At 36.7% G+C, this 14,148-nt stretch overlaps 1 protein-coding gene across 2 annotated transcripts in view; it reads right to left on the bottom strand.

Moving 5' to 3' along the window:
• Nucleotides 1-14,148, bottom strand: part of LOC128642413 (histone lysine acetyltransferase CREBBP) — a 78,677-nt gene that overhangs the window by 47,469 nt on the left and 17,060 nt on the right. For both annotated transcript variants that reach the window (XM_053695180.1, XM_053695181.1), the window contains exons 3-6: nucleotides 12,720-12,889; nucleotides 5,064-5,313; nucleotides 3,539-3,652; nucleotides 2,973-3,197 (exon numbers count right to left, since the gene is read on the bottom strand). In XM_053695180.1, coding sequence (XP_053551155.1) covers nucleotides 2,973-3,197; nucleotides 3,539-3,652; nucleotides 5,064-5,313; nucleotides 12,720-12,889 — 759 coding nt within the window. The remainder of the gene's footprint in view (nucleotides 1-2,972; nucleotides 3,198-3,538; nucleotides 3,653-5,063; nucleotides 5,314-12,719; nucleotides 12,890-14,148) is intronic.

The following is a 14,148-nucleotide window of genomic DNA, read 5'->3' as shown; positions in this document are numbered from 1 at the left end:
GATTAGGGGTATGTGGGTGGTGGGTTGTAATGTTGGGGGGGGGTATTGTATGTTTTTTTTTTTACAGGCAAAAGAGCTGAATTCTTTGAGGCATGCCCCGCAAAGGGCCCTGTTCAGGGCTGGTAAGGTAAAAGAGCTTTGAACTGTAGTAATTTAGAATAGGGTAGGGCATTTTTTATTTTGGGGGTCTTTGTTATTTTATTAGGGGGCTTAGAGTAGGTGTAATTAGTTTAAAATTGTTGTAATATTTTTCTTATGTTTGTAAATATTTTTTTATTTTTTGTAACTTAGTTCTTTTTTATTTTTTGTACTTTAGTTAGTTTATTTCATTGTAGTTATTTTTAGGAATTGTATTTAATTTATTTATTGATAGTGTAGTGTTAGGTTTAATTGTAGGTAATTGTAGGTATTGTATTTAATTAATTTAATGATAGTATAGTGTTAGGTTTAATTGTAACTTAGGTTAGGATTTATTTTACAGGTAATTTTGTAATTATTTTAACTAGGTAGCTATTAAATAGTTCTTAACTATTTAATAGCTATTGTACCTGGTTAAAATAATTACAAAGTTGCCTGTCAAATAAATATTAATCCTAAAATAGCTATAATATAATTATAATTTATATTGTAGCTATATTAGGATTTATTTTACAGGTAAGTATTTAGCTTTAAATAGGAATAATTTATTTAATAAGAGATAATTAATTTCGTTAGATGTAAATTATATTTAATTTAGGGGGGTGTTAGTGTTAGGGTTAGACTTAGCTTTAGGGGTTAATACATTTATTAGAATAGCGGTGAGCTCCAGTCGGCAGATTAGGGGTTAATAATTGAAGTTAGGTATCGGCGATGTTAGGGAGGGCAGATTAGGGGTTAATACTATTTATTATAGGGTTAGTGAGGCGGATTAGGGGTTAATAACTTTATTATAGTAGCGCTCAGGTCCGGTCGGCAGATTAGGGGTTAATAAGTGTAGGCAGGTGGAGGCGACGTTGTGGGGGGCAGATTAGGGGTTAATAAATATAATATAGGGGTCGGCGATGTTAGGGCAGCAGATTAGGGGTACATAGGGATAATGTAAGTAGCGGCGGTTTACGGAGCGGCAGATTAGGGGTTAATAATAATATGCAGGGGTCAGCGATAGCGGGGGCGGCAGATTAGGGGTTAATAAGTGTAAGGTTAGGGGTGTTTAGACTCGGGGTACATGTTAGAGTGTTAGGTGCAGACGTAGGAAGTGTTTCCCCATAGCAAACAATGGGGCTGCGTTAGGAGCTGAACGCGGCTTTTTTGCAGGTGTTAGGTTTTTTTTCAGCTCAAACAGCCCCATTGTTTCCTATGGGAGAATCGTGCACGAGCACGTTTTTGAGGCTGGCCGCTTGCGTAAGCAACTCTGGTATCGAGAGTTGAAGCTGCGTTAAAAATGCTCTACGCTCCTTTTTTGGAGCCTAACGCAGCCTTTATGTGGACTCTCAATACCAGAGTTATTTTTATGGTGCGGCCAGAAAAAAGCCGGCGTTAGTTTTTCGGGTCGTTACCGACAAAACTCCAAATCTAGCCGTATGTTTCTAATCGTGATAAAACAGCTAACATTCTGAGGGAGCTTCTGAACTGGAGAATGTAATAAAGCTTTTAACGCGAATGGGGCAATCAAATAATTTTCTAGCTCTTCTGATGACACCAGGTTAGTACCGGCAAGCCAATCTATTGCCGTTTTAACCATCGCAGCCAGGTTATACAGTTTAAGATTAGGAAGGGCCAATCCCGCTGATCCACGATTTTGCATTAGTCTTGCGAGCGCAATTCGAGGCCTTTTATTATTCCAAATGAATTTAGAAATTTGAGCATTAAAAAGCTTTAGATCTTTATTCAATAAGAATAAAGGAAGATTCTGAAGAAGGTATAGCAGACGCGGAAAAATGATTGATTTTATTAAATTAACCCTGGCTGTAATGGACAAAGGAAAAGCGCCCCAAAGAAGCAAATCCATTCCTATTTTTTGAAATAGGGGCTCAAAATTGGCTTTATACCAAAGTTTAGGGTTTTTATGTAGAATTAACCCTAGATATTTAATAACCTCAACCAGTTTGAATGGAATATTAAGTCCTACTAACTGGGAATTATTTATACACATTAATTCACTCTTCTCTAGGTTTATCTTATAACATGAAAAGGAACTAAAAACTTGCAGCACATTAAGGATTATAGAAATAGACTGCTGAATGTTGGCTAAAAAAATCAACACATCATCTGCATAAAGCAGTATTTTAAGACGATATAAGCCAAATTGAACTCCTATCAAAACATCTCTCAATCTTATCGCGAGAGGTTCCAGCGCGATATTAAAGAGTAGTGGAGACAGCGGGCAACCTTGCCTGGTGCCTCTCTGTAATGTTATTTTAGGAGATAAAGATCCATTAATAAGTAAAAAGGAAATTGGATTATGATATAAACGAAAAATGAATTGTAAAAATTCCCCTTTAAAACCAAACTTCCCCATCGCCCTAAATAGATATTCCCACACAATAGAGTCAAAAGCTTTGACCGCATCCAAAGAGAGAATAGCAACATCTTGCCAAAGTGGCTTCTTCCTAGCCTTATCCACATTCCAGGCATAATCCAGAAAGTTAATCAGTTTACGGACTAAATACAGCAGAATTGCAGAATTAACAAGTGCATAACAAAATGACAATGCAATAACACTTTGAATTTCAAATAAGCAGTAGATTTTTTTTTTAATGAACAATTTTTAACCCATTTGCCTGCCCCCTGTATCATGTGAAAACCATCAGCCAATCACAGACTAGTAATATGTATAAATAAGCCCTCTCTCTTAATTTATAGTCATTTGTATCCCCCCCTGCAAACTTGTGCACCTGCTCAGTAGGAGTATAATTTAAAATGAATAAAGGATTTAGTAATCTGATTATGGTAGAGTTAAAGTTCTTTATTTTATTTTTTTACTGCCCACTTACCTAATGCGTTGATAGTTCGGAGCTGCTGGTGAACCTGAGTCTGTGCCGGCTGCTGACCAGGGCCAGGTGAGTGGTTCCCATAGGGCAGGCCAAGGGCAGCATACGCCCTCTGCATGGAGCTGGGGTCAATAGAGTTGGGACTGCTTAACGATGGAGCAGTTTGCTGGCCACCCCCTACTGAACCAATAGGGTTCTGCACACCGCTTGATGGGGAACCTAGTAGCGCTGAAAATAAAACAAACTTCTTATAATAAAAAAATTAAAAAAGCAATGGGATTCTAAAAATAAGCAGTTTAGCAATGTATTGATAAATTCTCAAGCATTTGGCAAGATATCCCATCTTTATGGACACAGGCATACATGGTTTCCATCATTGTTAAAATGAAACTGGCAGTTAGGAAAAACATTTCCTCCAATGTAGTGTCTTACAGCTGTCTACAAACCATCTCTATTTTTATCTAAACTAAGATAGTTTTACAAAAGAAAGCTCAATTATTTCAGAAGGTTTGAAGGATTTGTTAGTGTTCTAAGGTCCAATAGAGTAGACTAGATACGGCTATATTTACGTTGCTGGTTTCGTTTGTCGCTGGCGTTCTTTAATGGTAGACATACAGGGCAGTCATGCCGCGTACAGTTCTTCCAGTGAGAGATGATTTGTCTCGAGGAGGCGCAGTGTGCAACTGTAAAATGGAGAGAATGTATTTCATGTGTACATGGCAAGGATCATCTATGGCTAATAGTGAGCACATTCAACAGCTTATAACTAAAAGTTGCATGCACAGAAGGCTACAAACCTTGTACGTTTTATAAAAGCCCCCTAGATCTGCTTCCCCTACATAATTCTATACAGTGTTTTCTAAACTAAGGGGTCGATTTATGAAAGGCTTCACACCCCTTATGGCTGCAGTTTCTCACAAGAGAACCTGCAGTCCGTATTTAACAACTCTTTGTTGGAGAATTTCAATCTCCCCGGTCTCAGCCAATCGGAAAGATTGACAGCTTCTGTCTGTGCGGGCAGAGGCGAGTATGGGCGCCCCTGCCCACCGCCGCTTAATAAATCGACCCCTAAGTGTCATTATGAAGTAGCCGGGTAGGGAAAGTAATACTATCTATGAAAACATTTTTTCTATCCAAAGCACAAATTAAATTGCATAATTTAGCATACATTTATTTAATAATAATTTGAACAATAAACATTGAAACAATATTAGCTAACTTTAACTGAATACTAACTTAAATTTTAGCAGGGTGGTCAGTAAAATTAGCCTGGTGGTCCACCAATTAAAAAGGTCCTGGAGAGAATATTACTATATAATGTATTGAAAAGCGTTATAGCAGGGCATGAGAAATGCTATGAACAAAGCAAGAGATCTTAGAATCTTATCCCTGGCCACTACATTTGTAGATTAGTTTGAATACAAATCCATACAGAAAACTGATACCCACATCTCAGGTTTGGCATTAAGATACAGGATAAGGAATTGCTAAGGCAAACCAATGAATGACTGGAGCTTTCCATGAAAAACAGCTGAAACCTAGGTCTTTCCCTTCTAAGCATAATTCCATAAACTTCCAAACAGGCCAAAGTTATTAAAGGGATATGAAACTCTACATTTTTATTTCAAGATTCAGATAGAGGATGTGATTTTAAACAACTTTTTTTTTTTTTATTTACTTCGATAATCATTTTTATTTGTTTTCTTGATATCTTTTGTTGAGAATCAGGGATGTAAGCTTAGGAGCTGGCTCATTTCTAGAGCACTATATGGCAGCAGTTTTACAAGAATGTTATCCATTTGCAAGAGCACTAGATGGCAGCACTATTTAGTGTCATATAGTGATCCAGATGCCTACCTAGGTATCTCTTCAACACAGAATATCATGGCAATGAAGCAAATTTGCTAAGTATAATGGATACTTTTAAAACGGTATGCGCCGTCTGAATCACAAGAGAAAATGTTTTAGCTTTATATCCCTTTTAACCATCTCAGCTCCAAGAAAACAAATTCCACAATTCAACAGAATTTTGAAATATGTACTGAATGGAACATGAAAATGCAATCTTCACAGAGCATCTGCCCACCATCTTACCCTGGCAGGCCTTCCCAGCCTGGCAGTGTGTCATGTGGTTGAGAACATTCTTCATAGTTCGGCAGTGGGGTAGGGAGCAGTCTCGCATCTCGCCATTTGTCTGTTCGCGTCGTTGACATTTGTGAGCGTGAAGTAAAAGGACAAGCTGGTCCCGGATTAATTTACGTTTTTCTGGGTCAGCAGTGGGACCAGTGCCCATGGAAGGTGCTGCCCCAATGCCGACTTGCGGTACCTGCGTCTGCAGGGGAGACTGTAAAGAAATAAGAGGGATCTTAGAGTTGTAAATTATTTCATATTGTGCATACCCCGTTCTTCCTTCAGAATATATACTGGGTGACAGATTGAAAAGGAATTAAAAGTCATTAATTTCACTGTGAAAACTACTAGCATTTGATACACAAATAATAATAGGTGTTGAAAATAATAAGCAATATCTGTAACTGTTTTTCCTGCAGTGCTTAGTGAGGTCTGAATGGGTTAATTTCTATGCAGGCATTGTTAGTCAGGAGGGGCCTGTCTTGCTTAAGGGCAATGTTTTATAGTAGCTAGTGTATGTCTCTTAATTTTTCTTCTAAATCTAATCCTTTTCTATCCTTGTATCTAAACATTCAATTCCCTTGTTGTCCTGGTAGGCTGAACATATGTGAGTATATGGATGGATGTATACCATAAATTAGTAAGCTTGTAGAATGATATGCTTTTTACACAGCTCTCTTTGTTAACATAAGAGCAGACATTAGTTCATCCCTGACCTTTGCCCTTTTTGATATACGGTCAGACAGTTAAACCAGCTACTTTGAGGAATAGAACTTAGTGAATGGAATTGTGTCTAAACTGTATTTTTTACTTATGTTATAGCCATATTTGGTGGAAACTCTTGCATTTTAGCCAGCCAATCATAAACTGTATTAGCCTAGATATGGAGTTCAGGAATGCCCTGCCTCCTGTATAAATGTTTGGGAAGGGGACTGACCCCCCCAGAGAAAACTTTGTATTCATTCTCTCCTCACTGCAGTGTGTTTTTCAATAAACGAACCCTCTTTAACCTGTCGTGGTCTGAAGAGTTATTCAGTCCAGGGTGAATATCACCAACACATGGCGTCACGAACAGGATGGCACAATCTCAGACACCAGTCCAAGTGGCAAAGACTTTCTGCTCCAGGGGCACTCAATTAAGACCGGTCTGAATGGTAAGAGCATTTGTTTGTTTTTAGTGTAACAGTAATTGAGTGTCTCTGGGTAAGGGGTCAGAGCTGTTTGGCGTTCTGGGTGACGCTATCCTAAGAGGCTCCGTTTATTGATTCATTAATGTTGTGTGTTGTATTGTGTAAATTGTTTTTGTAAAAGTAAAAAACTTGTGACCTAGGAGGGTGTCTATTAAAAGGCAACTGGGATTAGGAGACTGGGTTTACAGTTCTAACATTAACCAGTCAGTGTTTGAATGCAAGGGGAACTGTGACAAACCTATATCCAAAACTGTGACCTGGCAGACACCCTAAAAGGACACTGAAAGTCAGAGCAGTGTTATTTGAAAATAAGCAAAACTATACATTTCAAAAAAAACAACAACAACAACAACTTTATGGGCTATATAAATAGATCATCTACAAAACATTTATGCAAAGAAAAAATGAGTGTATAATGTTCCTTTGAGGGCAAACACGTGAGGTAGTGTTGCCAGGTTGGGGTGGAGGTTCCCCTGATACAATACAATTCTCTTTTGTTCTGTTTTGTTGTTTTTTGTTGTTTTAGTTTAAGAATTTGTGTTAATTGTAAGTAAAAACCCCAAGTGACATTTAAAAAAAAAAAAAAAGTAAAAAGTAAAAAGTCAATTTAAAATGGGACATAACTCCTCTAAAAGCTGTTCCACTAATCCTAAATGGCCAAAGGGTTCCCCAGCAGAATATATGAATCAACACCATGGCCCTTTTTGCAATAAGTACCATACTAAATGGTCCCGACTAACTCAAAACAAAGGGTTCGATATATGGCCAGAGGGTGGCTCTTGGAACCTGGATAAAATAAATACCCTAAGTAATGTTTTAATAGAGGTTTCAAAAAAGAACAACCTTACATCAGAAGAGTGGAAAGCATATTTTAAATGGAATACTGAGGCAGTAAAAAGACAGTGTGAGTCGTTAAAGACTTCACTAGAGGATTATCAAAAAGAAATTAAAAACTTAAAATTAAATCTCCCAGTAAGGGAAGAAAAAGAGCAAAAAAATAAGAAAAAGAGTGCAAGGGGTAAAAGAATAAAATGTTTCAAATGTGGAAAGGTGGGACACATGAGCAAAGATTGTTGGTCACTCCAGCAGCACTAAAATACAGACACAATAGCTGCATGTAAGAGGGGTATAGGAATACTGATAGGACTGGTAAATGTATGTGTTAGAAAAGTTTGTGTTTGAATTATTAAAAGATTAAGTAATAAATTAGAACTGTGCTTTATATTCCTTAAGTGACATTTTAAGTAGGGTAACGCATGTTTTAGTGTTTGTTATCAGGGAGTACCCATGAACAAAGTAATTGTATATTATACAATTTTGTGAAAATGGGCATAATTGAGAGGAAATGTATTCCTTTGTCAGAATGTAATGCTCATGAAAATGTGTATAAATATTGAAGAGGTGCTGGAGGTATGTAAGGAGATATTAGAAGTTTGCATGGTGGGTTTTCTACCTTAGGAGTGAATATTTTTGAAGTTTTAATTAGTGGTTGATTGTCAGTGTTCAATGTGTCTCTGCTGTATGATTTTGTCAGAGCAATAGTGTACACTCTGTAGTTTAAGGTAAATGTAGTATTTTGTGTGTATAAGGTTTATTGTGTTCTCCACTGAAATTACACAGAATTATTGATGGTAAATTATATGCTGTAAATGTTCTAATATATACATATTGTCTTGTATTGATTTGCAGAACTGGCCAGCTGCAATAAATATGCAAAGACAATATTTAGTTCAAATAATATTTAGTGGATGAATACAATTAAACCAGGTATAATATTAAGATGTTTGTATATGGTTGTTTAACTTCTTTTACTTAATTTTTCAAGTGGAATAAAATGTTTTAACTATAGAAAAAATGTGACACAGATAAGACTTTGAGCAGTCAGACAGTAAAAAACATAGGAGCTGCGCCGGTGTTATAAGAAAAAAGGAGGGGGAGAGGGGACTGTTTAAGAAGAATGCAGACTGTCAGTTCTTGTTAGACAAAGCACATATCCCCTTGTAAATATAGTTAAAAGCTGTAATGATTACTTTAGTTGGGAATAAGGGTATATCATACCACATATTAGAACCTTTGAGTGTAACTGTAGGTCCTGAAACAGAATGACATGTTCCAAAACTGTTCAATAATTTCATTATGAAAGACTTACTGTGTAAACTAGGGAAAGTTTTCCTTAATGTGTCTGGAGGAGAACAAGAAAGTGTATACCTGCCTTGGAGTGATAATTGCAGAATCTATGTGTTAAAGATTTGTCACTAATACAATCAGCAGGGGAAGTGTTATTGAAATTAAAGGGACAGCGTACTTGACATTTTTTATTGTTTAAAAATAAAGAAATAAAAAAGTCACTTTGTTACCCATTGCCCAGTTTTACATGATCAACATGGTTGTATTGATAAACTTTTTTACCGCTGTGATTAGTTAGTATCCAAATCTCTGTAGACTACCCACTTATCTCAGTGTTTTTTTTGAGAAACTTGCAATTTGACCAATTAGTGCTGACTCTTGCGTCAGTGAATGTTGTATAGGTAGCATAGTTAAACTAGCAGTGCATTAATTAGCCTTTCACAGCCAGACAGTGAAATAAGAGGCGGCCAACAAGTTAGAAATCAGCCTATGAGCCTACCTAGTTTTAGCCTTTAACAAAGAATACCAAGCGAACCAAGCAAATTTGGTGATGGAATTAAAAATTTAAAGTTGTTTAGAATAACATGCCCTATCTAAATCATTAATGTTCAATTTTACTTATCCTTTAAAGAGAAAAATAAATTACCCTGTATTCTACAATACCCCCTGTGTAAAATGCTGGTGACTATTAGTTTCACATTGCTCAGAAACAGACTGTAAATATAATATCTGTGATGTTGATTTTGGAGACTATGACATACAACTAACATCAATGCTTAAGTCTTTCCATATCCAGGTACATGCTGCACAGTTACAGAATGATAATCGTTTAGTGCATGCCATCTCACCTGGTGATCTTATAATGGTTGAAAGTTTTTCCAGAAAAATAGCTCTACAGCCAAAGTAGAAGATGCCTGTCTGTGTATTATTTATCACAAATACAGCCACTGAAGTCACAGAAGTTAAATCATGGATCTCACTACAAATTGGTATACCACAGACTGATCCTATCGCTGGCAAGGAAATCCATAAAGACTGAGCCTTTGGGAAGTATCATTCTCTGATAGTGCTTGATTATTTCCTGAATGTTTAAAGCTAATGAACTCATTTTTTATTTTTCATTGTAATTTCTGTATGCTGCATTTACACCCTAATGATGCTCTTACTGGTGTGTAAAGGAATTCTCTGTTGTATAAAGCTTTTAGTAATCACTCAAATGTTAGCAATTACTTTTTGTATGATTTATTTATTCTATTACTGTGTAATTGTTATATGTATACCAAACTCACCATGTATCCTTTTATATTTTGGGTATTCTCTTGTTCCCAGTTATGTCTGCCATACCACCCCATGGGGACAAGACAATGCATTTATTGTAACTGCCACACTGATGGTACAGGTGCCTGTTGGATCCGTGGTTTCATACCACATAGCCATGAGTTTGGTACCTCTGTATTAATGTTATTTTAGTTAAAATACTATTAAATTAGGCATTTCAACAATGTATACAATGTTACACTATTGACAATGAAACATTACTATACATCCATTTTTATTTTGCTTTCATTTTTTGTAAAGTACATATAAAAAGTGTACTTGTTAAATTTTCTCCCAGCGATGATTGGGTTAATTATTTTAGCTAATGTATCTGGGAGTTTTTGTATATTGCTCCTTCCCCACATTCTCTATTTGTTTTTGTTTATTTTCAGATGGATTATTAGTTTTGCATTCATTTCAATAGCAGTGAGCATTCAAGGTAGTTAGGTGTTAATATAATTGTGCTTAAATACGTATATACTTATGTTTAGCTATTAGATACAGATTACAAAGCAATATAATGTATGTCTGTGGCAACCCCAGTCTCTTAAAGGGACAGTATACTAAAAAATTGTATTTATATTAATCTATTTTAGACTTGTTATACCAGCTGCAGAGTATAAAATATATGTTGTGTATATGAAGTAGCTGGTTTTGTGCTTTTAAACCACATCATATTACAATGTGTTGAGCTTCAGGTAATGCCATATCTCATTATGTTTATTTACACACACTTGCTTCTTTATCTTTTAATTTGTGGAAAACCAAAGCTCAATACTTAGAGAGAACAAATGGAAAAAATTATAATTTTATTACTTAACTATCCTGCATGATATTAAGTTTAGTGTTTTGAATTTTGATTTGACTTTTGGCCTGTCAGGATACCTGGGTAAATTGGGGGTACAGATACTGCAAGGTTTGCTAATCTTTGTTGTACTAATTGTTTTTCTTTCTCTTGTAGTAATCTGTCTCAAATTAATGCTACACAAGCTCTGTAACCTCGTCAGCCCAGCAACCAGCAGACTGATGCCCTCCTGTGAAGCTCCAGCCTTGCGTTTGCCCCATTGTTATGACCACGGCAACTCTGCACTGCAATTTGAGATGGAATTCACCCGACTAAATCATATTGCTGTTTGATGCTATTGTCAGAGTTTAACAGCATCAGAGGAGGGACTGTTGAAAATAATAAGCAATATCTGTAACTGTTTTTCCTGCAGTGCTTAGTGAGGTCTGAATGGGTTAATTTCTATGCAGGCATTGTTAGTCAGGAGGGGCCTGTCTTGCTTAAGGGCAATGTTTTATAGTAGCTAGTGTATGTCTCTTAATTTTTCTTCTAAATCTAATCCTTTTCTATCCTTGTATCTAAACATTCAATTCCCTTGTTGTCCTGGTAGGCCGAACATATGTGAGTATATGGATGGATGTATACCATAAATTAGTAAGCTTGTAGAATGATATGCTTTTTACACAGCTCTCTTTGTTAACATAAGAGCAGACATTAGTTCATCCCTGACCTTTGCCCTTTTTGATATACGGTCAGACAGTTAAACCAGCTACTTTGAGGGATAGAACTTAGTGAATGGAATTGTGTCTAAACTGTATTTTTTTACGTATGTTATAGCCATATTTGGTGGAAACTCTTGCATTTTAGCCAGCCAATCATAAACTGTATTAGCCTAGATATGGAGTTCAGGAATGCCCTGCCTCCTGTATAAATGTTTGGGAAGGGGACTGACCCCCCCAGAGAAAACTTTGTATTCATTCTCTCCTCACTGCAGTGTGTTTTTCAATAAACGAACCCTCTTTAACCTGTCGTGGTCTGAAGAGTTATTCAGTCCAGGGTGAATATCACCAACATAGGTGTTGGAATAAAAGTTTCTCTTAAATTAATTTTAGCACCAACAGAACTGCTGTTACAATGTCTAGATTGTCTAGATTGTTCAAAAATGTGGTCAAGAATAGAAGCATTAATACATGTTAAAGGGACACTGTACCCAAAAAATTTCTTTCGTGATTTAGATTGAGCATGAAATTTTAAGCAACTTTCTAATTTACTCCTATTATCAAATTTTCTTCATTCTCTTGGTATCTTTATTTGAAATGCAAGAATGTAAGTTTAGATGCCGGCCCATTTTTGGTGAACAACCTGGGTTGTCCTTGCTGATTGGTGGATAAATTCATCCACCAATAAAAAACTGCTGTCCAGAGTACTGAAACCAAAAAAAAGCTTAGATGCCTTCTTTTTCAAATAATGATAGCAAGAGAATGAAGAAAATTTGATAATAGGAGTAAATTAGAAAGTTGCTTAAAATTGCATGCTCATTCTGAATTACAAAAGAAAATTTTTGGGTACAGTGTCCCTTTAAGGAAGAACACAGAAAATATTACAGATTAAATGAAGGTATGGTGGTTCTATTTATGGGAAGAGAAGCATAGATTGAACTGTCCATGGGATGTGGGCCTGGACTTGTACACTTACCATATACCATATTATTTTGGAATGTAATGCACATTATATAAAAATGATTCTTAAAAACAGGGGCACTTTAATACAATAATATGTTTAAAAACGTTTCCTTTGTAAAATATTTGCCCTTTAGGGATTGTTAACATTGCGCTGTTCCTCCGCACGCAACTCATACTTTATTTTGCTGATCGATGACGACTCTGGGTTCATCCAATCGTTGCGTGTCCCACGAGCTAGACACCAAAGGGGGCACACAACTATTGGATGAAGCCGAATTTGTCACCAATCAGCAAAATAAACTATGAGATGCAGTCGGAGAAACAGCGCGATGTTTACCATCACTAAAGGGTAAATGTGTTGCCTCAGACAGATTCGGACGTCACGTCCTTTAAATTTAAACTTGAACACCTCCGCCTGTTACTTAGGGAGGTTTTAGCGACTCTGGATGATTGTGACCCTATTGTGATACCACTAGAGAAACTGTGTAAGATGGACAAATATCTAGAGGTGCCTACTTACACTGACATTTTCCCGGTTCCTAAAAGAATTTCGGAAATTGTTAAAAAGGAATGGGATAGACCAGGTATACCGTTTCTCCCCCCTCTTTAATGGTAGACATATAGGGCAGTCATGCCGCGTACAGTTCTTCCAGTGAGAGATGATTTGGCTTGAGGAGGAGCAGTGTGCAACTGTAAAATGAAGAGAATATATTTCATGTGTACATGGCAAGAATCATCTATGGCTAATAGCGAGCACATTCAACAGCTTATAACTAAAAGTTGCATGCACAGAAGGCTACAAACCTTGTACGTTTTATAAAAGCCCCCTAGATCTGCTTCCCCTACATAATTCTATACAGTGTTTTCTAAACTAAGGGGCCGATTTATGAAAGGCTTCACACCCCTTATGACTGCAGTTTCTCACAAGAGAACCTGCAGTCCGTATTTAACAACTCTTTGTTGGAGAATTTCAATCTCTCCGGTCTCAGCCGATCGGGGAGATTGACAGTTCCTGCCTGTGCATGATTAGCTGTGTGCGGGCAGAGGCGAGCTGCGGCAGACAGGGGGTCAGTGGGCGCCCCTGCCCACCGCAGCTTAATAAATCGACCCCTAAGTGTCATTCATCATGAAGTAGCCGGGTAGGGAAAGTGTAATACTTTATATTAAAACATTTTTTCTATCCAAAGCCCAAATTAAATTGCATAATTTAGCATACATTTATTTAATAATAATTTGAACAATAAACATTGAAACAATATTAGCTAACTTTACCTGAATACTAACTTAAATTTTAGCAGGGTGGTCAGTAAAATTAGCCTGGTGGTCCACCAATTAAAAAGGTCCTGGAGAGAATATTACTATATAATGTATTGAAAAGCGTTATAGCAGGGCATGAGAAATGCTATGAACAAAGCAAGAGATCTTAGAATCTTATCCCTGGCCACTACATTTGTAGATTAGTTTGAATACAAATCCATACAGAAAACTGATACCCACATCTCAGGTTTGGCATTAAGATACAGGATAAGGAATTGCTAAGGCAAACCAATGAATGACTGGAGCTTTCCATGAAAAACAGCTGAAACCTAGGTCTTTCCCTTCTAAGCATAATTCCATAAACTTCCAAACAGGCCAAAGTTATTAAAGGGATATGAAACTCTACATTTTTATTTCAAGATTCAGATAGAGGATGTGATTTTAAACAACTTTTTTTTTTTTTATTTACTTCGATAATCATTTTTATTTGTTTTCTTGATATCTTTTGCTCAGAATCAGGGATGTAGTATGCTTAGGAGCTGGCTCATTTCTAGAGCACTATATGGCAGCAGTTTTACAAGAATGTTATCCATTTGCAAGAGCACTAGATGGCAGCACTATTTAGTGTCATATGGTGATCCAGATGCCTACCTAGGTATCTCTTCAACACAGAATATCATGGCAATGAAGCA

Source organism: Bombina bombina, chromosome 11, assembly GCF_027579735.1.
Source record: "Bombina bombina isolate aBomBom1 chromosome 11, aBomBom1.pri, whole genome shotgun sequence".
Classification (NCBI taxonomy): domain Eukaryota; kingdom Metazoa; phylum Chordata; class Amphibia; order Anura; family Bombinatoridae; genus Bombina; species Bombina bombina.
The sequence above is the reverse complement of the archived record's forward strand: the minus strand, read 5'-3'. Positions and strand labels throughout refer to the sequence as shown.